At 62.6% G+C, this 27,114-nt stretch overlaps 4 protein-coding genes across 8 annotated transcripts in view; 2 read left to right on the forward strand and 2 right to left on the reverse strand.

The window, feature by feature from the left end:
• The window catches only part of AMH (anti-Mullerian hormone), a 3,417-nt gene extending 3,300 nt beyond the window's left edge, over positions 1 to 117 (forward strand). The window contains exon 6 of the mRNA XM_049643183.1: positions 19 to 117. Coding sequence (XP_049499140.1) covers positions 19 to 117 — 99 coding nt within the window. The remainder of the gene's footprint in view (positions 1 to 18) is intronic.
• JSRP1 (junctional sarcoplasmic reticulum protein 1) lies at positions 88 to 4,324 on the reverse strand. Its single transcript, XM_049639577.1, has 8 exons — positions 4,215 to 4,324; positions 3,752 to 3,866; positions 2,604 to 2,832; positions 2,181 to 2,218; positions 1,892 to 2,021; positions 1,363 to 1,545; positions 713 to 813; positions 88 to 610 (listed from the first exon to the last, which is right to left on the reverse strand). The coding sequence occupies exons 1-8, from the start codon at positions 4,223 to 4,225 to the stop codon at positions 179 to 181; spliced, it is 1,239 nt and encodes a 412-aa protein (XP_049495534.1). The 5' UTR covers positions 4,226 to 4,324; the 3' UTR covers positions 88 to 178.
• Positions 4,325 to 12,436: 8,112 nt separating this feature from the next.
• OAZ1 (ornithine decarboxylase antizyme 1) lies at positions 12,437 to 14,934 on the forward strand. The gene is given in 6 exon segments (XM_049639585.1): positions 12,437 to 12,678; positions 13,613 to 13,679; positions 13,681 to 13,767; positions 13,987 to 14,159; positions 14,289 to 14,374; positions 14,518 to 14,934. Coding segments are annotated over 6 exon segments (693 nt in total). The 5' UTR covers positions 12,437 to 12,532; the 3' UTR covers positions 14,652 to 14,934.
• Positions 14,935 to 15,928: 994 nt separating this feature from the next.
• On the reverse strand, positions 15,929 to 21,750 carry PEAK3 (PEAK family member 3). Of its 5 annotated transcripts, none has more exons than XM_049639580.1 (4): positions 21,679 to 21,750; positions 20,565 to 20,921; positions 19,539 to 20,080; positions 15,929 to 18,248 (listed from the first exon to the last, which is right to left on the reverse strand). In XM_049639580.1, exons 2-4 carry the CDS (start codon positions 20,884 to 20,886, stop codon positions 17,466 to 17,468), a joined length of 1,647 nt encoding a protein of 548 aa, XP_049495537.1. In that variant the 5' UTR covers positions 20,887 to 20,921; positions 21,679 to 21,750; the 3' UTR covers positions 15,929 to 17,465. The 5 variants fall into 5 exon arrangements, with proteins under 5 accessions (XP_049495537.1, XP_049495541.1, XP_049495538.1 ...); XM_049639584.1 differs by lacking the exon at positions 21,679 to 21,750 and adding an exon at positions 21,154 to 21,613 and having other exon boundaries at positions 20,565 to 20,647; XM_049639581.1 differs by lacking the exon at positions 21,679 to 21,750 and adding an exon at positions 21,154 to 21,613 and having other exon boundaries at positions 20,565 to 20,852.
• Between the last annotated feature and the right edge of the window lie 5,364 nt (positions 21,751 to 27,114).

Consider the following 27,114-nt stretch of genomic DNA (forward strand, 5'->3'; position numbering starts at 1 on the left):
CCCCCCATCTCCCCTTAGAGCTGCCATCTCCGCCATTCAGGCCCAGGCAGGTTCCGGCGTCGAGGCTCAAAGGAGCAGGCGGCCCCGGGGGCTGCAGCACTCAATTTATTTCACTGAACCGCGGGGGCCACCGAGCGGGGGTCCCGGGACTGTGTGTCACACAGTACCGAGGCCTGGCTCAGTCCCGCCCCTTGCCAGCCCGCTGCTTCTGGCGGCCCGGAGGCCGGTCCTCGTCCGGCCGCCGCGGGGAGCCCCAGGCCTGCCTCTTCCTGCGCCCGGGGTCTCCGGAGTCCTGCGTCCAAGGCCGACGGCCCCCTTCGCCTGCCTCCCAGCGCCGCGGTAGGGCCCCTCGGGGCTCCCTGGCGGCCCGTGGCTTCTCCTGCTTCCGAGCCCTCTCCTCCCTCCGCGGCCTCTCCTTCGGCGGCCTCTGCTCCTTCGGCGGCCTCTCCCTCCGAGGCCTCTCCTCCTTCCGAGGCGTCTCCTTGGGCGCGCGCTCTTCCCCAGCAGCCTTGTCTGCAGCCTCCCGGCTCCCAGGAACCTCGGCCTTCTCCTCCGCCTCCACCTGGGGCGCGGGCGGTCCCGATGGGGGGACCCAGGCCTCGGGCTTCGGCTGCCACGCCGGCGGTGTGAGACGGCGGGGTCAGCGCACGCCTCCCCTGCCGGCCCAGGCCCCTCCCCCCACCGCCCGCGGTCACTTAAAGGAGGCGCTTACCGGGGGCGGGGGCCGGGGCGACGCTGGCTCCGGTGCCGACCTGGGCGGTACCCACGGCTCGGGGACAGGTGCAGGGGTGCCTGCCTCCCCCGCCACAGCATCTTGGAGGGGAGGGGTGTCAGCCCAGGCCAAGGCGCACACCGCGCCCTCCACCCGCGTCCTCCCCGCTGGAGCCCTCCCCCCTCCCCTCTCCGAGCCTTCCGAAGGGAAGGCTCCAGGGTCTCACTGCTGCGGCGCCCCCTTCCCTCCCAGTCTCCCTCATTCCAGGTGCAAAAGGGCGGCAAGAGCTGCCCGGAGCGCACACACTAGCAAGGGGGCTCACAGGGCCAGCCCTGGGCGGGGGTAGGGGCAGGGCCCGAGGTGGGCGAGGACCTGTTCACCGAGGGGGGAGGAGCGCCAAAATCCGACGTGGGGAGAGGAAGGGCCCAGGGTCAGGTCGCCGGTGGGGGTGGGGGTGGGGGAAGAGGCCCCGCCCTGGGGGCGCCCAAGGTCAGTCGCTGAGCAGTGTGCCTGCACAAGGCGGGGCAGTGGGGGGACGAGCACTCCTCTGAGGTCCACACCGTGGCGGGGGCGGGGGGAGGGGGAAGGGGACCAGCCCGGGGAGGCGGGGGCGGGTATTCAAGACCCCACCCCGGAGGGCGCAGGCTCACCGCGGCACAGCTGGAAGGCCGAACCCAGCATCGCCAGGAGTGAGGCGAGCACCAGGCACTTGTTGAGTGACAGGTCTCCCCAGGGCAGCTCCTCGCTCAGGGCCGGGGCCGGGGTCGGGGGCGGCGGTGGCCGCTGCAGGGGAGGGGCGGCCTGCGCCTTCTTGCGGGCGGGGCTCCGGGGAGCTGCGGGAGCAAGTGCTGGGCTGGGCACAGCCCCACGGGGCCGACCTGGGCCCTGATCTCAGCTCCTCCCTGCCTGGCCTCGCGGCCCTGCATGCCTCGGAGCTTCCCTGGGATGGGGAGAATAATCTAGAAGGTAATTAACCCAGGCTGAGGTTGTGTTATGCTTTAGCAGAGGGTCCCAAGCCCTTTTGGTGACCGCTGGTGACACCCGGGACAGAACCCAGCCAGCAGCCCCACTGCGCCCCGTTCCCTTCCCCCTACATCCAAAGCCCCAGCAGCCCAGGATCTGACGCCCTGCTGGGCCGCACCCACGCCCCCACCTCACCCCTGCCTTCTGCAAGCCTACTTGCTCCAGCTTTCAGCCTCTCTTTCCCAGCTCCTAGGGCCACTTTGGTCACAGGCTCTTTTTCGGTCTTCTTGGGCCTGGCATCCACATTGCCTGTGGGGCTGCCCTCTGCTGCCGGCTCTTGAGAATCCTATGAGGAGTCACCAGTCGCCTGGGGTGTTTCCTTTGTCTCTTTCCCCTAAGGGAGCCCACACCCTTCCCACGGAGTATAGAAAGCCACCCCCTTGGCCAGCGTATCCCTGGCTGCAGGGGCATCGTAGGTTGAAACCCCGGGGCCCCGGCTGCTCACATGGGACCAGCTGCTAGAGTCGGCCAGCCTCGGTGTTGCTGTAATAGGAAAAGAGAGAGAGTCAAGGTCGTGAGACCCCCCGGGCCCATCCCACCCTCTGCTAGGCTCTGCAGGGCTAAGGGTGAGTGATGGCTCCCATTTTACAGATTAGAAAGGAAACAGGCCCACAGGCAGCCCTGCCCACAGGCACACAGCACTTTGCGGGCAAGCGGGGATTTGACTCCTGACCCGCGGGGCCCAGTGCTTATGTTTCTGGGGCTCTTTATAGATCCCCAAGGCACTAACGGACAGAGGTCAGAAACAGGGAGCATAGTTTAAACCAGTCCAACGTGGGAGTCTAGGTCCCGGTCTCTGGAGGTCAACCTCCGGCTCAATGGGAAGACAGGGGCTTGGGTTCCATCCTGCCAGTGCCTCTGTGGGTACCTCGAGCTCTGTCCTCCAGGGGCTGGTCAGGGCAGGGGTCAGCCAGCGTGGAGAGGTCCTGGCCTGCTTGGCAGCTGCCCAGGCCCCCATCCAGCTCCTGCAAGGCCCTGGTTGTCATGGAGACGTCTGAGAAGCCTGGGATCCGGAGTTGGGCGGGAGGAGGGCTGCAGAAAAGGCGTCTCGCCTGAGAGGCGTCTTGCACTTGCTGAGGCCCTGCTGTGGGCCTGACCTGGGGGGCGCCCCGTGTACACGAATCGACTGGCCCCCGCCTCTCACCTCAGCCATTACTGGCCCCTCTGCCCGGAACCCCCTTCACCTGGCAAGTTCACACTCAGCCTGGCGTGGCGGGACAGCCTTGCCCTCATGCCCCCCCCCCCCCCCCCTGGGCCCCCCCCCCCCCACCCCCCCCCCCCGGCCCACAGGGGGGGGGGGGGGCCCCGGGGGGGGGGGGCCCCCCCCCCCCCCCCGCAAGGTCACACAGAGAGGAGACAGAGCCCAGACCAGAACCCTTGGCCCCAGGGTGGACTCATGTTCTCTGAGAGCAGGGACTATTTTTATCCGGCGGAAGCCAGCGCGACAGGCCAACGTGGTGCCAGCCCCTCCCAGGCTGTTGTCCACATGGGGTCTCCGGACCATCCTGGTCTGCCATTGCTGCACCCCCCCCACCCCTAAATCTAGAAGCTCACGCTGCAGCGGTCAGGACCAGCCTCACTCTGGCCACTACAGGCAGGGAGGGGCAGGGGCCCCCCGGGAGCTTCCTGACCCCAATGCTGGGGCCTCCTCCCACTGCCTCTGCTCCCATAGGGCAGATGAGGAAACTGAGTCTCTGGAGACAGCCGTCAGCCGGAGGTCGGAGGGAGCTTGTGGTCGAACCCAGTCCTGCCGATTTCCCAAAGCCTTTGGGGTCTCCAGTGCCCCTGGCTGCCAGCACCATTGTGTCACATCTCCGGCCAGAAAAGTGACCCTTCCCTGGGGCTGGAGCAGGGCATTGGGGGAGGGGCCCCGACAGGCCAGGCCGCAGGTATGTGCCCTCAGGTATGTAGGGGGGCCGCCACGAGAGCTGGGGACTCCCGCGGACCTCCGAGATGGCCTCCCCCAGACCCAGGGGACCCCCCACCTCTGCCCAGGCCTCCCCCTGCCCTACTTACTGTGCACAGCCGCCACAGTGAGCCCGCTGGACAGATGGAGCACGGGGAGGGTGGCCCCCAGACAGACAGCAACAGGTGCCTGGAGGCCGCGGCCTGGACCAATGAGCTCAGCAGGCTGCAGCGAGAGGGGGGGAGGCCCGGCCACGAGGTTGCTGCTGGGGTGGCCCCCACGCTCAGAGCAGGACTGGGCATTGGCCCAAGGGTGACCCCACCCCCGCTGCAGCACAGAGCCGCTGCTGGGCTGGCCACGGTGGCCTGGGAAAGCTGCTTGCCGTCCCCGAGCCCAGGAAGGGAGGTCCCGGAGGCGGGAGCACCCAGGGAGGGTCCCTCGAATTCCATCAGCAGGCATGTGGAGCATCGATTACTGCGGGGCTCAGCTGCACCCCTGCTCCTGGGGCCCGGTGGGGCCTGTGGGGCCAGGGGCGTGAGGGCAAGACGCCAGCTGGGACGCCTGTTTCCGCACCTGGAATCCATATGAAATCCGCGCTCACAACCATGGGCGCGGTGGCTCTACCACCACCAACTCCAGAACATTCTGTCTCCCCAACAGCAACCCCCTCCCCGTTAACCGTCACCGCCCCTCCCCCGGCCCCCACGAGGCCCCTCCCCGTCCGCGGATGAGCCCGTTCCGGACGTTTCACACGCGGACTCACACGCCGCATGGCCGCTCGTGTCGGGTTCCCTCGCTGAGCGCCGCGTGTTCGGGTCCGTCCGCCGGGCGGCGGGGGCGGACACGCGGCGTGTATCCGCTCGCTGGCATCCGACAGGGTGAGATGAGGGAGAGGAGAAGACGTGGTGGGTGGTCAAGCCCCGGGTCAGATCCCGTCTTTAGAAAAGGTCGAGATCATGTTCATCGTGGATTTTTATACGTTGATTTTTTTATTGTGGTTATAAAATACACACAACCTGAAATTCACCATCGTAACCGTCTCTAAGCGCACAGCTCAGCGGCGTCAGGCGCTCACGCTGTCCTGCACCCGCCCCCACCACCCGTCTCCAGAACTTTCCATCTCCCCAGACTGAGACGCTGCCCCCAGGAAGCACGGACTCCCCGCCCCCTGCCCCACCCCTGGCTCCCAGCGTCTGCTCTCTGTCTCTGTGGACGGGACTCCTCTGGGGACCCCCTGTGAGTGGGGTCACGCGGGACGTGTCCTTCTGTGTCCGGCTCCTGTCACTGCGCACAGTGGCCTCCGGGTCCCTCCACGCGGTGGCAGGTGGGAGGACGTTCTTCCTTCCTGAGGCTGGGTCATACTCCGGGGTGTAAGTGGACACAGCGTGTTTGTCCTTCATCCACCGAAGGACAGCAGTCATGCTGCTATGAACACGGGGGTGCAAATACCTGTTGGAGTCCCTGCTTTGAAGTCTTTTTTTCTTAATACCGGATTTATGAGATGCCCTTTACATGCCAGACTCATCACCTGTAAAAAAAAAAAAAACAAACAAGTTTTTAATATTAAAATGTGTGAAGAGGGGCACCTGGGTGGCTCAGCCCCGACTGCAGCTCAGGTCATGATCTCACGGTTCGTGAGCTCGAGTCCCACATCAGGCTCCGTGCCGACAGCTCAGAGCCTGGAGGCTGCTTCGGATTCTGTGTCTCCCTCTCTCTCTGCCCCTCCCCTGCTCAGGCTCTGTCTCTCTATGTCTCTCAATAATAAATAAACGTTAAAAAAAATTGAAAGATTACATAACAATGAATCCCATTTCGTATGACAGAATTAAGGGGACAAGCCCCGTGAGCTCATGTAGAATCTTAAAATACCACTTTACCTGGACAGGACCAAAACATACATTGGAAGTTACCAGAGTGGCATGCCAAGTGACAAAAAAAAAAAAAAAAAAAAAAAAAAAAAATGTCACCACCTTCCACAGGAGCTGTCTGGATAAACAGAACCCCCTGAGTAACTAACGTGAACCGTCAGAGTAAAAAAGTCATAAGCTGGGGCGCCTGGGTGGCTCAGTCAGTTAAGCAGCCGACTTCGGCTCAGGTCATGATCTCGCGGTCCGTGAGTTCGAGCCCCGCGTCGGGCTCTGTGCTGACAGCTCAGGGCCTGGAGCCTGTTTCAGATTCTGTGTCTCCCTCTCTCTCTGACCCTCCCCCACTCATGCTCTGTCTCTCTCTGTCTCAAAAATAAAATAAAATAAAAAAGTCATAAGCTTATTTTGAAAGCCTCCAAAACCTTTTTTTTTTAATTTTTTTTTTTAAGTTTATTTATTTTTGAGACAGAGAGAGACAGAGCATGAACAGGGGAGGGGCAGAGAGAGAGGGAGACACAGAATCTGAAACAGGCTCCAGGCTCTGAGCTGTCAGCACAGAGCCCGACGCGGGGCTCGAACTCACGGACCGTGAGATCGTGACCTGAGCCGAGGTCGGACGCTTAACCGACTGAGCCACCCAGGCGCCCCGAGCCATATATTTTAAAATGTGTGTCAAGACACGATTTCTGTAACTGTAGGTCTGTGGTTCTCAGCCAGGGTGACTCTGCCCCATGCTGAGCCATGGGTGGGTGGGGGGGGGGACATCTGCGGCTGGTGGGGCCGGGGACGCTGCTCTGCCCCCAGAGTGACCCGCCCCGACGTCAGCGGCACCGGGAGGAGACCCTGTTGAATTTAAACTGTCAAAACACGGTGGACTATATCACGCCATCAGGACAGAACCTAGTGAGTCCGTTCCACCCCAGACACACGTTGGTTGTCATAGTAATTACCCAGTGCAAACAGGTCTCCCGGGAGGCAGCATGGGAGCAGGAGCATCAGGACTTGGGACGGGGGTCTCTGGGCTCAGAGAGCCCCCGCGTGGAATCCCAATCAATTTCCACGCAGCCGGGCTCCCATGGTTGCTGTAAAAGTCATACGCTTGTGGGAAATGTGCCCGCACTCAGTCAGGAGGGCCCTCGCCCTACGGGACCCGTTCCCACATTTTTCCCCCACGGCTCACATGAGGCCCCTTGAGGAAGGTTGATCTTTGGGACACGCCTCTGACTCCGGTACTGGGTTCACTGTACCCCCCCCCAAAACACATGCTCAAGTCCTAACACCCAGAACCTCAGGACGTGGCCTTACTTGGGAATTGGGGTCCGCTGCAGATTGAAGGCGTGTCTCCGCCCCTCCCCCCCCAATTTGTATGTTGAAACCTAATCTCCAGCGTGACGGTATTTGGAGGTGGGGCCTTTGTGGTGATTGGGTCGTGAGGCTGGCGCCCCCGTGGATGGGATCAATGCCCTCATGAAGGAGACCCCAGAGAACCCTCCCCATCCCTTCCCCACACGACGACACAGGGAGGAGACAGCCGTCCACGAACCAGGAATGGGACCCCCCCACCAGACACCAAATCTACCGACGCCTGGACCTTGGACTCCCAGCCTCCGAAACCGAGAAATAAATCTCTGTTGTTTACAACCCCCCCAGTCTGTGACATTCTCAGGATGGGGCTCTTGTAAGGAGAAGAGACTTTGGAAACAGACACGCGCACGGAGGAGATGATGTAGATACACGCGGGGGGTGGGGGGGCAGACACGGAGGGACGCGGCCACCGGTGGAATGTCCGAGCCACCAGGAGCTGCAGGAAGGGCCCTCCCCCTTCCCTCCCCACCTCTAGGGCAGAGAGGGGGAGGGCGCCCTGCGGATGCCTGGGTTCCAGACTCTGCCCCCAGAAGTTGTTTTTAGTCCCTCATTTTGCGGTTATTAGTTACGGCAGCTGCAAGAAACACATACATCCCCAAACTTCCTTCTCCCCACGTGACCGTGCAGAGAAGCAGGGGTCCCCTGCTCTGGGGGGCTCTGGGCTCTCTTCTCCATATTCGAAGGCTCATCCTGAGACCCGGACCCAGGGGTTTGCAGCTGGAAAGCGAGAGCCACTTTGGGACCCTAAGGGGAGGTGGATTGGAGCAGTGGGTCACCAGCAGCATAAACCCTGAGCGAGTAAGTTCCCCCCAGGAGCCACCGTGAAAGCTGACAAATGTGCCCACCCGCATAGCTGAGGCCAGCGGCCCCCCGCACCCCCAAAACAGAGCGCATTCTTCCTATTACACGACAAAGCCCGAACATTTAGAAAACGTAGACGAGCTCGGCGAGGACAGTGTTTAGCAAGCCCAGCGTACTCCCGTCCCAACGCAGACACTGTCAACATCTGAGGATTCTTTCCTCGCTGTTTCCGTGACCCTCCGTGGTGACATCACTTACGTGTTCACTTTTTAAAAACCAGCATCATCCGTGAGGATCTGAACATCTTGTTTAATAAACTACGCTTTCTTTTCTCTCAAGAGCACGTTATGGTTTGGGGCGCCTGGGGGGCTCAGTCGGTTAAGCGTCTGACTTCGGCTCAGGTCATGATCTCACGGTTCGCGGGTTCGAGCCCCGCGTCGGGCTCTGTGCTGACAGCTCGGAGCCTGGAGCCTGTTTCGGATTCTGTGTCTCCCTCGCTCTGCCCCTCCCCTAGCTCACGCGCTCTCTCTCTCTCTCAAAAATAAATACACATTAAAAAAATTAAAAAAAAATATATATATATAAAGAAATGTCTGTAAGAAACATGCCTGTGTGTATTTCGTTTCCTCAGTGAACATCCTCTGCTCCTGCATTTATTTCTTTTTAAGTAATCTCTAGGTCCAACGTGGGGCTCGAACTCAACACCCCGAGATCAAGAGTCACGCCCACCCGCTGCTCTTGTATTTAGCAACAGAAATTCTACAGAAACGAAGATAAAGCGTGGTAAAAACAGAGGTGCGGGCCACACGGGGCGGGACAAAGAACGGTGCCACCGTTACGTTCGGGTGGCAGCCTGTGGATCATTTTCTTTCTAAAATGAAACCTTTGTAAAAACACTTGGGCACCGCAGAGTAAAATAAGGAAGAGAGCATCGGAAAATATCGAGACAAAGAAATAGTTGGCCCGTGTGAGATACTCCGCACCCGTTTCTTGGTCGACGCCCCCTCTGGTTCTTTGAACCCGCGTGTTTACCGGCCTGTCACCATGTCACCAGCACGGTTTGGTGTCCTGTGCTTTATCGCACGGCCACAGACGCCTGTGTGGATTCGTGGCCAGGTTGCAGCCGTCTGAAGCCTTCCTTGGGCCTGACGCACAGCCGGGCTGTGCAACACGTGTTCAGAATGGCTGGTGACTGCTTAGCTCCCGTTTCCCTGCTCAAGGGGCCAAGACCCTTCTGCTGTCTCGTTCCTGGGAGTGAGGATGGGAGAAAGGGCCAGGTGGACCTGATGAAGGGAGACCCAAGCTTTTTCTATGTTTACTTTTTATTTTATTTATAAGGTTTCTTTATTTTGAGGGAGGCAGAGGGAGACAGAGAGACAGGGAGAGAGAGAATGAGTGGGGCAGGGGCAGAGAGAGAGGGAGAGAGAGAATCCCAAGGAGGCTCTGCACTGTCAGTGCAGCCGTGGGGCTGGAACCCTTGAACCGTGAGATCATGACCTGAGCTGAAATCAAGAGTCAGACACTCGACCGAGTGGAGCCACCCAGGCGCCCCCCTGAATTTTTATTGCAAAGTCGGTTGCGGATATTGAAATGCTGCAGCATGAGCCGGAGATCCGTGCGTTTGGATGGAATTTACATGGCCACACGCCCCACGTCACTGACCCACGTACTGAACCTTGACATCATTCTAAGTGGGAGTCCCTCGGGGCCAATGTGACAAATCACCACCAACTGAGGGCTTAAAACCACACACATCGATTCTCTGACAGCTCTGGGGTCAGAAGTCCTAACGCCCAGGCCTGGGCAGGGCTGGTCCCCCCCCCCCCCCGGGGCCCCAGGGCCACCCCCGCCTCGGGGGCCTTGACTTGTTCCCCTTTTACCAGGTGAGGTGACACATTCACACATTCCAGAACTAGGACGCGGATGTTGAGGGGGAGGTTGTGAATCAGCCAACTATACTCTACACATCCTTTTTAAAAATCAGAGTGAGGCCCTCAGATTCCCTGGCGCCCCCAGATATCGGACCTCCCCACAGTGATCTCACCAGGACATGAAGCCTGGGCTCACCATCGGGCACCACATCCTCTGCTGTCCTTACCAGCAGCTCAGCTCTCACCACCTCCACGAGGCCCTCCCTGATATGCCTCTTTCCTACCCTGCAGTCTGGGGGTCCTCGCCTCTCACAGGCTCCCACAGTCTGATTTCCGTCTTGGTCCCCAGCAAGCCCAGCCCGGGGTGGGGGGCTGCCTTGAGCACCTGTGCTGATCCTGAGCTCTCCTCCACCGTGCTCTTCCGACAGAGGAGTTTCCTCCCTCACAGACAACATTTGCAGGTGCGCCCAGAGTAGACAGAAAGGAAAACGTGACATTTGCGAGACACGGAGCGGTGTCTCGGGACATCTGTGGCTGTCACAACTGAAGGGGTTCCCGGCATCGAGTGGTGGGGACCAGGGGTATGCTCAACCCCCTCCCCCCCCCCAGTGCCTGGGACACCCCCAGGCGTGACCGGCCCTACTGCGCATAGTGGGAATCAATTTCTGCCTCAGCCCCTGAATACCGCGGGCGGTGACCAAGATCTGACAGCAAGCAAGCCTTTTGGTGCCACATGAGATCTGGGAGGATGTTCTGACCCGGCCTCAGCGTTTGCAATCTTGGCGGAGGCGGGGGCCTGGGTCCCCTCCCCCACCACAGTCAGTGAGGCTGAGGAACATGTTCCTCATCCCAGGCGCCCCTGCCTCCCTGACAGCGTGCAGAGGGAGCTGTCCCCCAGATCCAGACCCGAGAGGGTGAGTGACACTGCTCCCATATCCCCGCCACAGCGCTGGGAGGCCTTAGGATGCCCTGCCCCCTGCGGCTACTCTCCCTGGCTCTCCCTGGCCTGTCCTACCCCACCCCACACGTACCCCCTTTTCTCTCCAAGCTCTGCTCTTTTGCAAGGTGCTGCAACTTGTTTTCTAAGAGCCCCCGCCCCAGCTTTCCACCCACAACGATTCCGAATTAGAAGAGTGCTTTGGCCAGCAAGGGCACAAAACCTGTCGATGAAGAAGGGACCCTCCCCACCTGGGTGTTGGGTCTCTCCTCTCGAGGCTCCTGCTGGTTCCCTGTGGGGTGACGAGGGATGAATCTTATTCCCCAGACTCTGCCCCGGCACAAGACAGTCACCCGTGGGGCTGAGGCTCAACTGTGACCTCTGTCACTTTCTGGCCTCAGGCATGGGGAGTAAACACCATGTGACCCAGTGACCAGTGGCAGGTCTGGATTCCGGACTCTTGGCCCAGAATCACTCGTCAGTGCAAAACACTGGAGAGCCATTGAGAGACCAAAAAAAAAAAAAAAAAAAAAAAAAAAAGAAAGGAAGAAAAAAGATTTCAAAGCTCAGAGGCTCTTCTGGCGTCAAGAAAACAGGACTTTCGTTAGAACAAAGATACTAACCCTACAAATAGTGAGAATATTGAAGCAGCACCCCAGGGTGGGTGGGAGGGAGCCCTCACAACCAAAGCATGCGTCTCTGCATAACAATGGAAAACGATTAGAAAGTTCACTATCAGCAATCCACCTGCTTTTAATTTTCCCTGGGAGCTGCAACTCTAAACGAAGTCATGGATTAAATATTCTTTCCCAGGAAAATTCTTTGGTTGGCCCCCTACATACAATTCTTACAGTTTAGAGGGAGTCTTGATAATGCATGGAGGGAAGCTGTAAATTGGACGTTGTTTTCCTTGGGAGTTACTGTATAACAAACAGTGCGATGGGCATGGAAGGGAATTCGGAGACACACAGGGGTTCAGCGCACGTGCTCTGGAGAGTGAGCTCCTGCTGGTTTGGCAATCATTCAAGGTCCCTTTGGGGAAAAGTCTGTGGCTCTAACCCAAATGGACATAGTAGAATGAAATTAAAACGAGAGGCAGGAATTGTGAAGACAAAAAACAAACAGAAGCTGCTTCAATGCTAGGTAACGCTTCGTTCGGAGCCTCTATGTAAATGTGCCGGAAACCCAAAACCATGAAACAAAGCAGGACCTGCAAAAATCAGCATTTTCCCTGATAAGTCCCAGAGTTAGCTCGCAGAGAGTGCGCTCCTGCATTTAAGCGCGGGGAGTGGCACTTCTGCCCGCGGCGGGTCTGGTGCGCGCGTCAAACGATGAGTTTCCCCGCGGGGACGCCCCGCATCGGAGCTCCCGAGGGTAAGGCTCCTTCGGAGTCCGCCAAATGCGTCTCTAACCCTGAAGCTTCGCTTTCTAATTGCAGCCGTCTTAAAACGTGAAACACGAAGGCAGAAAACCCTCGTTAGGCCCGATCCTTTCGGGGTGATTCCTGCAGGTAATCCTGCCCGGGGGGGGGGTGGCTCTGGGACCCCTCCCGCAAATACCGGGGGCCTCTGTCGTCGCCCCGTGCCGGCCGGGGGAGGGGGCCCCACTGAAGGAAGGGACGAGGAACGGGGAACCAGGCCGGAGACGCAGCCTCCCGCCTCCCGAAGTCGCACTGAGCGAGGTGCCCCGCCCCCAGGCCCAGCTGACGCGGGCGGGGGGGACGCGCAATGCGTTCTCGGGGCCACGGCGCCCCGCCCCCCGAGATCCCGCAGAGCGTCCTCAGGAGCGGGGGCAGGGCCCAAGGCGGCCCCGCCCCAACCCCGGCCTCCCGCCAATCAGACGCCGAGAGGGGCGGGCACGCCTGCGTTTCCGGGGGCCCCCGTGGCCCCGCCCCCTCGCGCGGCCGCGCTCCAGACGGCGAGGGGGCGTGGCCTGGACACAGCGCCTATAAAGGCGGGCGGCGGCGGCGGCGCCATTTTGCGAACGGCGAGCAGCGGCGGCGGCGCGGAGAAGCGCAGCGGAGGTTTTCTGGTTTCGGACCCCAGCGGCCGGATGGTGAAATCCTCCCTGCAGCGGATCCTCAACAGCCACTGCTTCGCCAGAGAGAAGGAGGGGGATAAACCCAGCGCCACCGTCCACGCCAGCCGCACCATGCCGCTCCTCAGCCTGCACAGCCGCGGCGGCCGCAGCAGCGAGAGGTGAGCGCCCCGCCCCCGCCCGAAGCTTCCAGAAGCGCGGCCGCGCAGGCCCGCGGGGCGCCGGCCGCGGAAGTCCGGGGAGCCCGAGGTCCGCCCCTTTGTCGAGGCCATAATCGCGGCGGGGGCGGGGCGGGTGCCCACTGTCCTCCCCCCCCCCCCCTACTCCCGGCGGCCCCTAGGGGTCCCCGGGGCCCGGCGGCGATCGGATTTGGGGGGCGCGAGAGTCCCTGGGACGCGGGGCGCTGTGCGCTGATCTGGGGGGCGGGCGCGGTGTTAGGGGTCGGGGGGGGGGCGGGTCGGGGGCGGGCTGGCCCGAGGCCGAGTCAGGCCCGCGCGAGTGCGTGCTGTGCGGGCGCGGCCGGCTGTCGTTGACCGCGGGACCCCCCCCCCCCATTCCCCGTCGCGCGGCTGCCCTCGAGACACCCCCACCCCCGGGACCCCGCCACGTAGACGGCTGCGGTTCGGGGGGCCCCGGACGGGAGCCGCGCAAGATGGAGGCGACTACGGAGCCTGTTTACGCCGCGCAGCAAATGGCTGCTGGCGCTCGGGCTGCGCCGATTGTGAAAATCTCCCTCGGGGCCGAGGGCCGCGGCGGCGAGATGACGCAACCCCGGGGCCGGGGGGGGGGGGGGGGGCCCCCCTGGCCGCGCGCCCGCCCGGCCGACCGACCCGGGTGCCGCCCGGACCCCACGAGCCCGGCGGGGCCGGCCGACGACGAAGGGAGAAGGGGAAGTGGAGCGGGTTGGGGAAGAAACGGGAAGTGGCGGCGGAGGCCGAGTCCGGGTCTGCGGCCCTGGGGGGGTGGGGGTGGGGGGTGGAGGACGGGAGTCGGGAGCCGGGCGGCGGCGGCGGGGTCGCTGTGCCGGCGCCGCCCTGACAGCGGAAGTGGCGCCGGTGTAAACACGGCCCGGCTCACCGGCGCCGTCGGCTGCAGTTCCAGGGCCTCCGTCACCGCTTCTAACTGCTGTAGTAACCTGGGTCCGGGGCCTCGGTGGTGCTCCTGATGTCCCTCACCCACCCCTGAAGATCCCAGGTGGGCGAGGGAATAGTCAGAGGGATCACAATCTTTCAGCTAATTTATTTTACTCCGTGAGTATGCTCGCGCCGCCCGGGGGGGGGGGGGCGCACCTGCTTCCCCGCGCGGAGCCTCCTGGGAGCCAAGGTCCCGAGCCACTTCCCCCTTCCCCCAACCGCGTCCAGATGTCCGCGCGCCCCGGGGGGGGGGGGGGGGGGGGCAGGTCGCTGGGGGGCCTTCCCCGGGTTGGCTGCTGCGCGGATACAAGGTGCGGACTTGGGGCGCCCCGGCAGGATAATCGGCTGAATGTAACAGAGGAACTAACGTCTAACAACAAGACGAGGGTCCTGAACGTCCAGACCAGGCTCACGGGCTCCAAGCACGTCGACTGGAGAGCGGTGCTGAGTGGCGGCTGCCTGTACATCGAGATCCCAGGCGGGGCCCTGCCCGAGGGGAGCAAAGACAGGTAGGGGCCCCGGGCTGCCTGGGGCTGTCCCCCCACCCCCCCCGCGGGTGGGGGGGAGGGGCGGGGGCGTGGCCAGCGGGCCTGGGCCCCCTGGGGGGGGGGGAGGAGGCGCTCACACCCGTCCTTCAGCTTCGCAGTTCTTCTGGAGTTCGCGGAGGAGCAGCTCCACGCCGACCACGTCTTCATTTGCTTCCACAAGAACCGCGATGACAGAGGTGGGGGCCGTCCCGGGGGCGACCGGGTCTGCAGAGGTGATGGGAGAGGGTGTCGTCGCCCCCAAGCACCGGAGCCTCCGGGCCTCCGGTGATGGGTGCGCGGCCCCAGGGCGGCGGTGTCTCTGACGGTGTCTCCCCTGCAGCTGCCTTGCTCCGGACCTTCAGCTTTTTGGGCTTTGAGATTGTGAGACCGGGGCATCCCCTTGTCCCCAAGAGACCCGACGCTTGCTTCATGGCCTACACGTTTGAGAGGGAGTCTTCGGGGGAGGAGGAGTAGTGGCAGCACCGCCCACCACCCCGGCGCTCTGCGGCGGGAGCCCTCGGAGCCTCTGCTGCGGTCCCTTTGCGTGTTTTGCTTTGCGTGGCCGGCGTGACCGACTGCTTCGCCGAGGGCGCAGGCGGCAGGGTGCTCGCCTCTGCTGGGTGTGTCCGCATGTTGTGATTGTGCAAATAAATGCTCACTCCAAATTAGCAGTATATTTCCTGAAGTTTAATATTGTGTTTGTGATACTGAAGTATTTGCTTTAATTCTAAATAAAAGTTTATATTTTACTTTTTTATTGCTGGTTTAAGATGATTCCAATGTCCCTGTACTTGGAGAAGGAGTTTATTTGAAGGCTTTTGGAAATCTTCGGTCTCTGATCTTGAGAAGATAGGTGTTACTGCTCTTCCAGTGCTCGAAAACCTGAATAAAAGTGATGACACCTGCAAGACCCGTGTTGGCTCAGTGGTGTTCAGCCGGCCGCTGTCCCCACCGCCCGCGACTTGAGGCGGCGGGCGTAGTGTGTCCTGAGCTGAGTGACCCTCGTTCCAGGGGTTGGGGGGGAGAAGCCAAGGCTGAGGCCTTGCCTTCCAGGCTATGGCCGGGTTCCTGTGGGCTGGGAGGCCCTTCCCGGGCCCTGCTTGGGCCATGTCTGAACCCCACGGTATCTCGGTCCTTCCCAGCAGCCCCACCCTTGAACCTTAGGTGCCCTTTGCTGGGATGCTGCCTGGCCCTGAAGTTTCCCCTCTGCCTGAGGCTGGGCTTATGCTGGTGGCTTGGGGCGTGGCCAGGGCTCCCAGGTCCGCCCCCAGGGGGCTGTCCAGGCTAAGGTGTTGGGGAGTGTCTGGGACGTGGCCCCACCTTAGCACCGGTGCGGACCCCGAGTGCACCTGCACCCCTTGGAGAGGGCCCTGCGTGCTGTGCTGTGCTGGGGTGGGACTGCGGCCTGCCGGGTCCTGGCAGGTGGGGGTGGGGGGCAAAGGTGGGGAAGCCGGAGGGGCCGGCAGTAGGCGGGCTAGGGGGAGGGGCCCTGAGGCATTAGATCGGCGGGACCGCAGTGCCACCTGCTGGCTGCGTCTGGGAGCATGGCCCAGGGATTCACATCCAGGCCTTGGCTGGGAGACAGGCTGGAAAAGGGGAGCAGGAAAGGTACTCGGAGGGATTGGAGTGTCTCTGGGGCTGGAGAGGGATGTTCAGCTACCTGAGGGTGCAGCCGGTCTTCAGAGGCGTGAAGGGACAAAGCTGGACAACACTCCAGTGCGGGGAGTGCAAGTGTGGACAAGGGGCTCGAGCTGAGGTGCTGAATGAAGGATGAGTAGGAGTCAAGCACAGGCCTTGAGGGGAGAATGATCCAGGGGAGGAAACAATTTGGGCAAGGTCTGGTGGCCAGAAAGCTCCGAGGATAGGCAATGTGGCAGGAGGGGTTGGCCAAAGAGAGCTTGTGGAATGTTGGAAGGAGCCCCACTGTGTTCTGAGGGTATTAGGGAGCCATGGGAGATGTTTGAGCAGGAGAAGACCCTGGTCATACCTGGGGATTAGCCGTGATGGGGGAAGGGAAGTGAGGGGCATGACTGGAGTCCCCAGGCAAGGGCAGTGGCACCCCTCGGGGCTTCTGTGTTCATTTTTCAGAGATACTCTGTTCTTTTCCTTAGGTTCCCTGATGAGTCTTCTTGCCAGGTGATTGCATCATCCTATGCTATTAATTAAACACCTACTGTGGGGGTGCCTGGGGGGCTCAGTCGGTTAAGCGTCCGACTTCGGCTCAGGTCACGATCTCGCGGTCCATGAGTTCGAGCCCCGCGTCGGACTCTGTGCTGACCGCTCAGAGCCTGGAGCCTGTTTCGGATTCTGTGTCTCCCTCTCTCTCTGACCCTCCCCCGTTCATGCTCTGTCTCTCTCTGTCTCAAAAATAAATAAACGTTAAAAAAAATTAAAAAAAACCCACCTACTGTGTGTTAAGCCTGGCTTTCTGCCCTCAAGGCGCTCCCAGCCTGATGGGTGAAGTTCTTAGGTGACAGATAAGGACATAAATACTTCCCGGTGGCGACAGGTGCTCTGGGAGGAGGTGGGAGCAGAGTGAGGGGCGAAGGTGGGCCCAGGAGGGGCAACTTTGTTTGGAGCAGGTGAGATTTGGACGGTCTGGCAGAGGGAACAGCCCATGGAAAGGCTTGGTGGCTGGACAAAATTTAATTTCACGGAGCACCAGGGAGGGGGCCACGGCGGGTGCAGAGACTGGCGGGGTGGCATTGGGGCAGGTGAGTTCAGACTCCTCTGGGGTGGGCTCTGCCGGGTGGGCTGGTGTCTCAGGTTCTGGGGAGCTTTCCCTCCCCCCGGAGACCCCAAGCCATTCTTTTTTTTTTTTTAAGCCATTCTTGACAAGGACGTTCACACTCAGGATCACTGGCCGTCCTCAGCACAAGGGGGTGCTCCAGGGCCAGAGATGCCTCTGCTACCGGCATCGGAGGGACCGTGGCCACCTTCTCATGAAGACAGTGACCATCAGACTCCAGCACTAGAAGGGCATCCTCCTCGCCTCTGCCGGGAGGTGGGCGGAGGGGTCCCACCCTCTCACGGAGACGGTTGATAGGGAGTGTGCACAGCTGGGGGAGGGCTGGGCCGTCCAGCATCAGGAAGCTTCGGGAGGCGCTGGCCATTAGCCCCCTGCCTTCCTGGGGACGACTTGGGCCTAAGTCCCCAGCACGGCAGGGGGCAGGCTCCCCAGAAGAGGCGTCCACATTCCCTCACTGTCGGCTGGCCTTCCGGCCCAGGTCCCCTGTGTGCCTGCCACCCCCCCCCCCCCAACAGACAGGCACGCGGCCCTTGGAGGCGTCAGTCCCACAGCAGTGCCAGGGCGTGGCTCAGCGAGGCCTCGGTGGCCTCGGCCAGGTACTCACAGCACAGCCAGTCCTCCAGGCCGGGCAGTTCCCCACCCGAGGCCCGCTCGGCCAGGTGCAGGACCAGCAGCGCGCGGCGCACCTGCAGCCAGGGCCCCAGCAGCGCCCCCTGGCGGTGCAGCTCGGGCCCGGGCCCCCAGAGCAGCGCCCGCAGCGCGCCGCGCGTCTGGGCCGCCGAGGGCCGGGAGCGGGCCAGCCGGGCCGCCAGAGTCTCCAGGCCGTCGGCCAAGGGCGTGGCTGAGGGCGCGGCGAGGCCGAGGAGCGTGCGGAGCAGGCGGCCCAGCTGCGGCGCGTGGGCGCCCGGGGCTCCCGGCGGCTGTGGGTGGACGCGGCCGAAGTCGGCCAGCAGCAGGCGCGGGGGCCCGGCGGCCGCACAGCCCCGGGGCGCCGCCAGCAGCAGGTTCTCCGGCCGCAGCTCCGCCAGGGCCGCGCCGCGCGCCTCCAGCTGCTCCAGGGCCGCGCTCAGCTGCAGCAGGAGCAGGGCCGCCGCCCAGGCCAACTCCGCCGGCCGCCGCCGCGTGCCCACCTCTGCCAGCCACTGGGTCAGCGTGCGCTCCGGCACCTCGGCCGCCAGCACCACGGGGCCCGTCCAGGGCACCCCGGGCAGTGCGCCCTCGGGCACCAGGCCGCACAGCCCCTGGAGGTTGAAGTGTGGGGGCAGTGAGGCCTGCAGCTCCAGGCCCCACGGGCGAGGCTCCTCCGCTCCCGACTTGGACACCTGCGGGGGCAAAGGCGGGCCGTCAGGGCCTGACCGCCGAGACCCCGGACGAGCGCCTCCACCTGCCCGCCCCGCCCCCGCTGCGGTTTCCGGTGGCGGAGGTGGGTTGCCTCGCCTCCGGAAGCAGGGGTTCAATGTGAATTGGGATGTTCGTGGCCCACGTGATTTTAGGGAGAGCTCCGCTAAGGAGGGTGGTGTTTAGGGGTCAGACTGTGCGTCCTGCCAAAGGCGCGGGTTCTTATCGCTCCGGGCAGGGGCAGGGGCAGGGGCAGGGGCGGAGAAGGCGCCAGGGCTGGGCCTGCAGTAGAAACGCAACTGCGGCCACGGTATAATTAAAACTTTCCAGAAGCCTCATTTTTAAAAAGCGATAAGAGACGTGAACGTAATGTTCACAGTAGTTTTTATTTGACCGGATATATCCAAGATGTTACCACGGGCCGGTCATCAACATCGAATCTATGAACGAGGGGTTTTACATGACAGTAATTTTTAGATACTAAGCCTTGGAGATCTGGTGTATGGTTGGCCCTCAGAGCACATCCCGGGCCGGACCAGCCCCGTTTCAAGTGCTCATAAGTCCTACGTGGCCGGTGGCTGCAGGACCGGCCAGCACACGGCTCTTTCTAGCAGGTCAGGAGAGCGTCAGCTCTGGGAATGAGATTCGAATCGCCAGGGGAGGGTTTTTGTGTTTGTTTGGTTGTGGATCCAGGATCCAACCGTCAACTGAACACACAGGCAGCGAGAACCTTCTCCCCACGACGCTCCAGTCTGTAAAAATTACGGGCCTGCACTAGCACGTTTTGTCAAATGGGTGAGGTTCCCTGGTGGTGTGGTTTAACAGGAATCTTGTTGGTTTTTTTTTTTTTCCTGAGTGGTGCATAAAAGACAGAAGAGCCCTTAGGACAAATGTGGTGATACTCGCATCACCCAGGAGTCCGGGACTCCCCGCAAACGCTCAAGGCACAAAGGAAACACTCCATACGTTTGGGCAGCTCCTGACGAGGATTATTCAGTGCGGTGAACGCAGCGGCTTTCTAGCGGCAGGGTTCGTCCGAGACTGGTTACAATGCAGATTACTAGGCTCCTGAGGGGCATGGGGGGGGCGGCAGACAAGACCCCCAGCCAGTTGCATGTCAGTGGCCCCACGCTTGAGAAACGTGGCGCTGAGGGCTGTGTTAGGCCATGCTCGCTGCAAACTAGGCAGCTGAGCCCCCGCCGTGCGTGTCCTGGGTTGTGCCTAAGATGGAAAACTGGAAACTTCGGAGGAGGTGGGGTGGGGGCAGGGCTCACCTTGGCCGCCAGGAGGTGCCACGACTCGTCGCCCACCCGCACCATGCGGTAGTAGAGGGCGTCCCCACTCTCCACGTAGGGCGAGCTGTCCAGGAGGCGGAAGCTGTGGCCGGGGTGGCAGGGGCCCGGGTGGCCCCCCAGAAGCCGGGCCTCGAGCCGGGAGTGCACAGTGCGGAGACCCTCCAGCTGCCGGGCCTCCAGGACGGCGCGCGTGTCCTCAGGGCAATTCAGGTCGTGCCAGGAGAGGCCCAGTGAGGTGTCGAGGGAGCTGAAGGGCGGCTCTGCAAGGGGACAGGCTGGCCGAGCTTGGCCGTCATCCGCCTGGCGCTCGTCCACACTGTGGGACCCCAGAAAGGGCCTCCGGGGCTGCCTTTCCGGAGCAGGGCTGCGGCTGGGGGCCCTGTGGCTGGGCAGAGACTGGGTCCTGGACAGGATCTTCTTGGGCAGGGGTGGGGGCAGGGGCTGCGGGTCAGCCGAGGGGGGCCCAGATTTCCGGGGGGGCCGGCAGGCCTTGGAGGGCAGCAGGTGGGCGCGGACCTCACCTGGGGGGAGGGAGGGGGAGCAGGGAGGGGGTGAGGCCTCGCAGAGTCTGGGGCCTCGGGAACCTGACTCCACCCCTCAGCCTCGACTGCCTCAACAACATCCAGCTGCCCGGTGCCCCGTGGGGGTACGAACACCACCCCCCGTTTACAAAGGAGGAAACCGAGGCCCAGAGGAGTGACAGACCAGTGGTCGAGAAGTGTCCAGCCCACAGCAGGTGGTCCCCTTTGCTGCATGGCTCTGGCCAGATGACCCCCCCGTCCCCCCCCCACCCCGTGAATTCCAGCTTCCTCATTTTTACAAGCTGATGATCCCAGCCTTTTCTTAACAAAGTTTTATGAAAGATGTGGAAACAACCACTCTAAGTGAGCTCAGCCGCCATCGGGCAGGGGGCTCCCTCGAGGGTGACGAGAGACTCAGCCCTTCAGCTCAGCCACCCGCCCCTGCCAGCCCGTGTCCCCCAGCCAGGACCCCAGGGTGGCTCACCGAGGTTGCCGTAGGTAGGCTGAGTCGGCCAGGTGGGGGCGTCAGGTGCGGGGGTCTCTGTGAGCGTCGGGGGGCTGCTCATGCTGAAGGTCAGAGTTGGGGGCGTGCGTGGGCGGGAGGAGGACTCCAGGGGGCGTGCGCGGGCGGGCCCATGCGGGAGCCAGGAGGGCTCCATGGCGTTGGTGGGGGTGCAGGGACCCAGGCAAGAGGGGCGGTCTTGGTCTTCTTGCCTGGCCTTGACCCGCTGTGTGGCTCTCTCTGGGAGGGTTTGTTGCCCTCTCTGGACTCCTGTCCTCATGGGGCAGGCAGGAATGTCACCCATCAACTTTTCAGGGCAGGGGGAAGGACCCTGTGCCTCTGTGACATGGACAGAATAGAATGTCCAGCTTCGAATGCGGGCCATTGGTGGGGGGGGGTGGGACAGTAGCCAGGGACCCGCTCGGGCTTCCGTCCCAGAGCTCAGCTCCTCTAGCCCCCTCGAGCCAGGCAGTGGGCAGTGGCTCCCCCCCCCAGATTCCTGGTCACCCCAACCTCTGCAAGGTACAGCATCTGCCCCCTCCCTGCCGAGCACCCCTCCAGGAGCCCCTACCTGCAGAACTGGAGTGACCAGGGGCAGGGGGTGGGCCTTGGGGACAGACTCCGGGCAGCTGCCACCCTGGCCTGCCAGGACAGTGTGCCTGCGGCCGCTGTGGTCCGGAAGTGCCGTGCAACTGTCAGACCGCAGGCCGGTGTGGGGGCCTCTGTGCCACTTCCCCAGCCTGGCTCCCCGCCCGCCCTCCCAGGACACCTCCCTCAAAGGTGGGGAGGGCATTCCAGGCAGAGGGCGCCGCCTGGGCCAGGAAGGGGGGCCCCAGGGCTGCGAGCAGCGGGGGGTGACATGGGCAAGGTCCAAGGGGTCACCCCAGGGGGCCGGCGGCCAGACAAGTTAGGCTCCCCGTCTTCGGGAGGGCAGAGAGCCCCGGCAGCGCTGGGGCAGCGGGAAACACCACCGCCACCGGGGTGGCTCTGTCCTCTCTCTCTGCTTTCACCGTCCCTCGTGCAGGGCGTCTGAGAAGCCCCCAGCGCACCAGCCCCCCACCCGTCCCAGCTCCACGGAACCCGGCTCCGCTCTGACCCGCTGTGTGACGTTGGGCAAATCGCCACCCCTCTCTGTTCCGGGGAATAAAGGAGAGCAGTTCCCTCGTGCTGCCTCACGACAGTCACACCAGCTGGACTCTTCTTTCAAACGCGAAGGGGCGTCTGGGTGGCCCAGGAGGTGAAGCGTCCGACTTCGGCTCAGATCGTGATCTCGCGGTTCGTGGGTTCGAGCCCCGCGGCGGGCTCTGTGCGGACCGCTCGGAGCCTGGCGCCTGCTTCCGATTCCGGGTCTCCCCCTCTCTCTGCCCCTCCCCCACTCGTGCTCTGTCTCTCTCTGCCTCAAATGTAAACAAATATTTTTAAAAACTTTTGAAAACCGGAATCATCTCACTCCCCACCGGAAGCAGATGAAGCCGCTCCGTGAACCCCTTCCTCGCGGGTCCCCTGCCACACCCAGCAGCGATTTGGGTGGGCTTCGGAACCGGCGGCGGGAGGCGGGGTGCGGGCTCCAGGAACCTCGGGGCCGGATCCCACAAATGCTGGGCTGTCCCAGCTGGGGCCAGCGGGGCTGAGCAGGCGGCCTCCTCACTGCCCAAACCCCGATCACGGGTTCTCGTCCTTCCCTTCACGAGACCCTGGGGGCCAGCGGCCAGGTCACGGCTCTGAGCCACGACGACAGGGGGGAGGGGGGCCGTGCCACACTCTCCCCTCGGGCGCAGAATGTAAGGCGAGGCCAAAACAACCCCGCGCAGCAATCCGGAGAAATAACATTTTACCGTCGTATTTACGAAGCCTCGTTGGCTCTGGCCACGGGCTGGCGGTCTGTTTTCGTGAATGAAGTTTTATTAAGAACCGGGGCCGGGAGGGGTCAGGCCAGGGCAGATCCCGTTTTTATCTAAAAGATGACTGTTTCGGTCACTGTGCATACGGGACATGAACTAATTTTGTTTATGGAATGTTGGTCCTGATGACTGTTCTGGGCGCCCCTTAGATGCGGTGCCCGAGGTGAGCGGTTCACCCACCCCGCCCTGGTCCCAGCCCTGCTGTGACAGCCATGTGGCCAGGCCGGGGGTGGCGTGGGGGAGGGGCGAGCAGATGGCCAGCCTGGGACAGGGGTGAGATCTCCAGGGGCTTCTCCACCAGGACGGGGCACGGTGACAAGCAGGTGACGCATGGGGATCCCCCGCCTGCCTCAAGCCGGCCTGTGCTCGCAGTGCCCCCCCCCCCGACCCTCCGCGGGAGGGGGGAGCACAGGGCCTACTGCCGGCACCCCCCTGAGCCCCACTGGGCAGGCCTCCCCCGAGGCTCGGGAACGGGGACCGCTTGCCTCGGCTCACCACGAAAACTGGCCATCCGCCTGTGAGTCGTCCCGTGCCCGCCCCCGCCGGCCGCTCGGCCTCCGTGTCGGGCCCTCTGGGGACTGTCCTCTTCCGTCTGACAAGCAGTCACCGAGTCCTGCGGGAGCCGAAGCCAGGCTCTGCGCGTCTGGCGTGGCCCGGCGTGGCCGTGGGATGCTAAGTGCTCACGATTTCACATGACACTGGCCTTCCCGAGAAAAACGCTCTAGTTTTTGCGGCGGGCAGGGTCACGGCCCCCAGGATGTCCAGGTCCAGATGTCCGGAGCCTCTGAACCTGCTATGTGTCGAAACCTGAGGCTGCAGGTGCGTCTGAGGCTCTGCTTGTTAGGCGAGGCGGTCATGACCCTGGGTTCCTGGGGGCCCAGCGTCCACACAGGTCCTCACAAGAGGGAGGCAGAGAGACGGGGCGGACCCCGTGCTGCTGGCTGTGAGGGTGGAGGAGGGGCCGACGGCCAAGGATGCGGTGCCTCCAGAAGCCGGAAAAGGGGGGAGACGGGGCCCCGGGGGAAGCCGGCCCTGCTGACTCATTTTACAGGTTTGAGCTCCAGGACTAATGAATCTCAGTTGTTTTAAGCCACTGAGTTTCGTTACGAGGGGTCACAGCTCCGGAACTCCCCCGAGAGGGTGCTGGCCGGAGGAAACTGCCCTCCTTCCTAGCTCCATCTGGGAGGGGAAATCGAGACAGGGATGTTCAGCGTCCCTGCCCCGGGCCCACGTGTGCTACCTGGACCTGTGTCCTGTGTTTTGGGGGACCCCACGGACACCCTCTGAGGGGCCCCCCCTCGGTTTCCAGCCACCAACAGGCCGGGTCCTCTTTAGCCGGGCCTAGGCTGCCCCAGGAAGGAGGACCCCTCAGCCACGCCCCTGGAATAAGACGGGATTCAGGAAATCCTGGGTCTTGAACCCGGTTCAAGGGGAAGGGAGGCTCTGAGGGAGGGTCCCATGGCCCAGCACCCTCGCCTCCCGGCTCCTTTTCAATCAGGCACGGGGCGGGGCGGGGGGGGGGGCGCATCCCACAGCCCTGACATGTCCCCAGCTTCAAATGGGGAACTGAGACCCGGAGTGACACCGAGTGGCATTTGAGAACTGCCCCTGGCCACCTCGCCCAGGTCAGAGTCTGCTGACCACTCTGACTCGGCCTACCTCTTTCCAGAAAGAGCGCAGGCTCTCGGGAGCTGAGTTTCCAGCTCAGACGGGCTCTGGGCCCGAGTTTCCCCACTCCGCAGTGCGGATAAAGCTGCCTGCTCTCGGAGGCGCCTGGCTGGCTCCGTCGGAAGGGCCCGTGGCTCTTGATTTCGGGGTCGTGGGTTCGAGCCCCACCTTGAACATAACATAAATAAATAAATCTTTTAAAAAAAAAAAAAAGCTGCCTGCTTTCTCTCAGAGGCCTCAGAAGCAGGGAAACTGATGGGACCCCTTAGAAGAGGACAGACACTCCCCACCCCCACCCCCGGCCTGGCGGAAGCTGCCAGCTGTGAGGGCACAGCAGGAGTGCCCCACCTCCCCTTAGCTGGGGGCTCTGGGCAGATGCCCTCCATCCTCTGGCCCTCCCTGTGCCTCTCTGTAAAGCGAGGTCATGACAGGACCCGGCTCCCAGGGTGTCACCTGCATGGCAGGAGCTGGGGAACAGCACGCGGGACAGATCGGGCACTCCCGAAGTGCTACTGTAACGTCATCTCAGCAGGCCGCTGTCACTCCACAAACACCTGTTCCCCCTGGGGACCCCAGAAGCCACTGCTTCCTGCCCTCACTCCTCCCATGAGAATTAAAAACAAACAAACAGGGGCGCCTGGGTGGCTCAGTCGGTTAAGCGGCCGACTTCAGCTCAGGTCACGATCTCACGGTCCGTGAGTTCGAGCCCCGCGTCGGGCTCTGGGCTGATGGCTCAGAGCCTGGAGCCTGCTTCCGATTCTGTGTCTCCCTCTCTCTCTGCTCCTCCCCCGTTCATGCTCTGTCTCTCTCTGTCTCAAAAATAAATAAAAAGCGTTAAAAAAAAATTAAAAAAAAAATAAAAACAAAAAAACTGAGTCTGTTATTAAATCAGCTTCATTTTATTAGATTCCAACCAAATACAGCAGGAGGGGGCTGCGGGGCTAGGGGGCTGGGGGGTGCTGGGGGGCTGGGGGTCTTGGTTCCTGTTGGGGGGGGGGGGGCTGGGGGGGGTCTCGGTTCATGTTGGGATGGGGGTTGGGCAGAGGGGGTGGGAGATCCCACTTTGCTGACTTTCCGTCAAGTCCTAACGCTGCTGTGAGAACACACCCCTCCCATGTTTGACGATGGTAAAGGCACTTGGATGTCATTTTGAGGGGCCCTTGGGGTTGTTATGGCAACCAAGGTTAGGAGGATGTGAAGGGGGAAAACTAGTCAGTTCTGCCCAACTCGGGTGGGGTTTGGGGTCGCAGGGCACCCCCTTTGGCCGTCACCATGTCCGCCACGAGTGAGGTTGAGGCGGGGTCAGCGGCCCGTCACCCGGCCCCCCTGGCCCGTTTGTGGCCGTGGGAGAAGGACCAGGGCGTCCCGACGCTTGCAGCCACACATCCCGGGGAGAACGGCCCGTACCCCCCTCCGAGTTCCGTGTGAATCCTTTGCCCCAAACCCCCAGTGTTCACCCAGCTTTGTCTCTGGCTCCTCTCGGAAAGATCTTGAAGGATCCAGGATCCCAGTCAACCGCGGAGCCCATCCATGGGCCTGGCCTCTGTATATGCGGCGGTGGATCTGACCTCAGACCCATTTTACAGATGAGGACACTGTAGTCCAGGTGGTTCTCAGTCACCAGATAAAATTACCCACGTGGGCAGGAAGAGGGCTGGTTTCGAGCCTTCCTGTAAGGTCCTTAAGAATACCGTCCCGACCTCCTGGCGGCCAAGCTCCTGACTAGTCGAGGGGTCCCGCAACATTTCCCGCGCCCCTTCCTCCGATGATGGCCTGTCATCTGGCCCAGGTGGAGGGCGGGGGCGATAATCAGCCTGGGAGAGGCAGGGTCACGGATGGACCCAGTGTGGTGTCTGAATATTTCTGCAAAACCTCAGTTCCTGTTGCTTACCCCCAGTGATGGGGAACTCGCTATCTGAAGAGTAAAGGGGCAGTGACCTTGGGCAAGCTCTTCCTCAGCCTGAGCTATAGTCTGCCCTCGGCTCCCTTGATCTTTAGCGCGAGTTCTGCCCCAAAGGGGCAGACACCGAGGGACCTCTGCTCCCAACAGCCGGGTCCAGACCCTCCCTGCAGCCTGCACCCTGTCCTGGCCTCGTTCTCCATGGCTGCCCCTGTAGCGCACCTAACGGGGACCCCGAGAACCTCCCACACTCTCTGGCCTCGCTCCCCACACGCGCGGTGGGTCACAGGGCTGGGCACGGGAGGGCCACCCTCGGGGCTCATCTGAGGCTGGCTCAGGGGTAGTGTGGACTCAGGGAGGAGGGTCACTCCAGAGGCCATGCTCCCGAGCCAGGGGCCAGGGCAGCTGTGCCTCCCGTGTGGCATGGACACAGGAAGCAGGTGGCAGCCGTTAGGGGTGCCGGAGGGCGCTAGGGAAATGGCTTCTAGTGGGCAGCCCGCCCTGCTGGGCCAGGGGTCCTGGTGGGAGGGAGTCTGGGGGCGGAGACGGGGGCGGGGAGGGGGGCTAGCATGCCGCGTGCTGGGCCCCTGGGGGGAGCATTTACATGCTCAGCCAGACTTTCCTCCAGCCCCGAGATGCCCGGTGGGTCAGGAGCTGGGTGTGAGCTGAGCGTGTCTTGGCTGGGAGCCGACTGTGTTCCCAGCGTAGGCCGGGCACGTCCCAAGTGTGAGCTGTGTGTCTCGGGTGGGCCGTGTGTCAGCTGCGAGTGTCCTGAGTGCGAGTGGGGTGTGTCCCAGGTGTGAGCGGTGGTCTCCCGAGAGCTGTGCAGGCCCGCCGGGAGCTCAGCGGCCGGGCGCGCCTGTTCGGGGTCAGCCGGGTAGGAGGTGTGAGCGCTCGGTCTCGTGTGGGTTGTGTCCTTGGTGTGAACGCGTGCGTGCCGCTGGATGTGAGGTGCGGTGTGGGGCATCCGGGTGTGGCCGTTATGGGCTTTCACGGGCCTCCCCCGGGACCGGGTTGCTCTCCGCGCGCTGGACCATCTCCCCCCCCCCCCCCCCCCCGGGGG

Source organism: Panthera uncia, chromosome A2, assembly GCF_023721935.1.
Source record: "Panthera uncia isolate 11264 chromosome A2, Puncia_PCG_1.0, whole genome shotgun sequence".
Taxonomy (NCBI): domain Eukaryota; kingdom Metazoa; phylum Chordata; class Mammalia; order Carnivora; family Felidae; genus Panthera; species Panthera uncia.

Bases quoted from the DNA above. Each gene is read 5' to 3' on its own strand.
- JSRP1 (XM_049639577.1), bottom strand. The intron at 2,022-2,180 runs GTGAGCAGCCGG...GACTCCTCATAG, and splicing joins ACTCTAGCAGCTGGTCCCAT to GATTCTCAAGAGCCGGCAGC. The intron at 611-712 runs GTAAGCGCCTCC...CCGGCGTGGCAG, and splicing joins CGCCCCGGCCCCCGCCCCCG to CCGAAGCCCGAGGCCTGGGT.
- PEAK3 (XM_049639578.1), bottom strand. From the start codon at position 20,967: ATGGCCCGCATTCGAAGCTGGACATTCTATTCTGTCCATGTCACAGAG. The intron at 20,081-20,564 runs GTGAGCCACCCT...CCCTCCCCCCAG, and splicing joins GCCTACCTACGGCAACCTCG to GTGAGGTCCGCGCCCACCTG. The intron at 18,249-19,538 runs GTGAGCCCTGCC...TTGCCCCCGCAG, and splicing joins GGCACCTCCTGGCGGCCAAG to GTGTCCAAGTCGGGAGCGGA.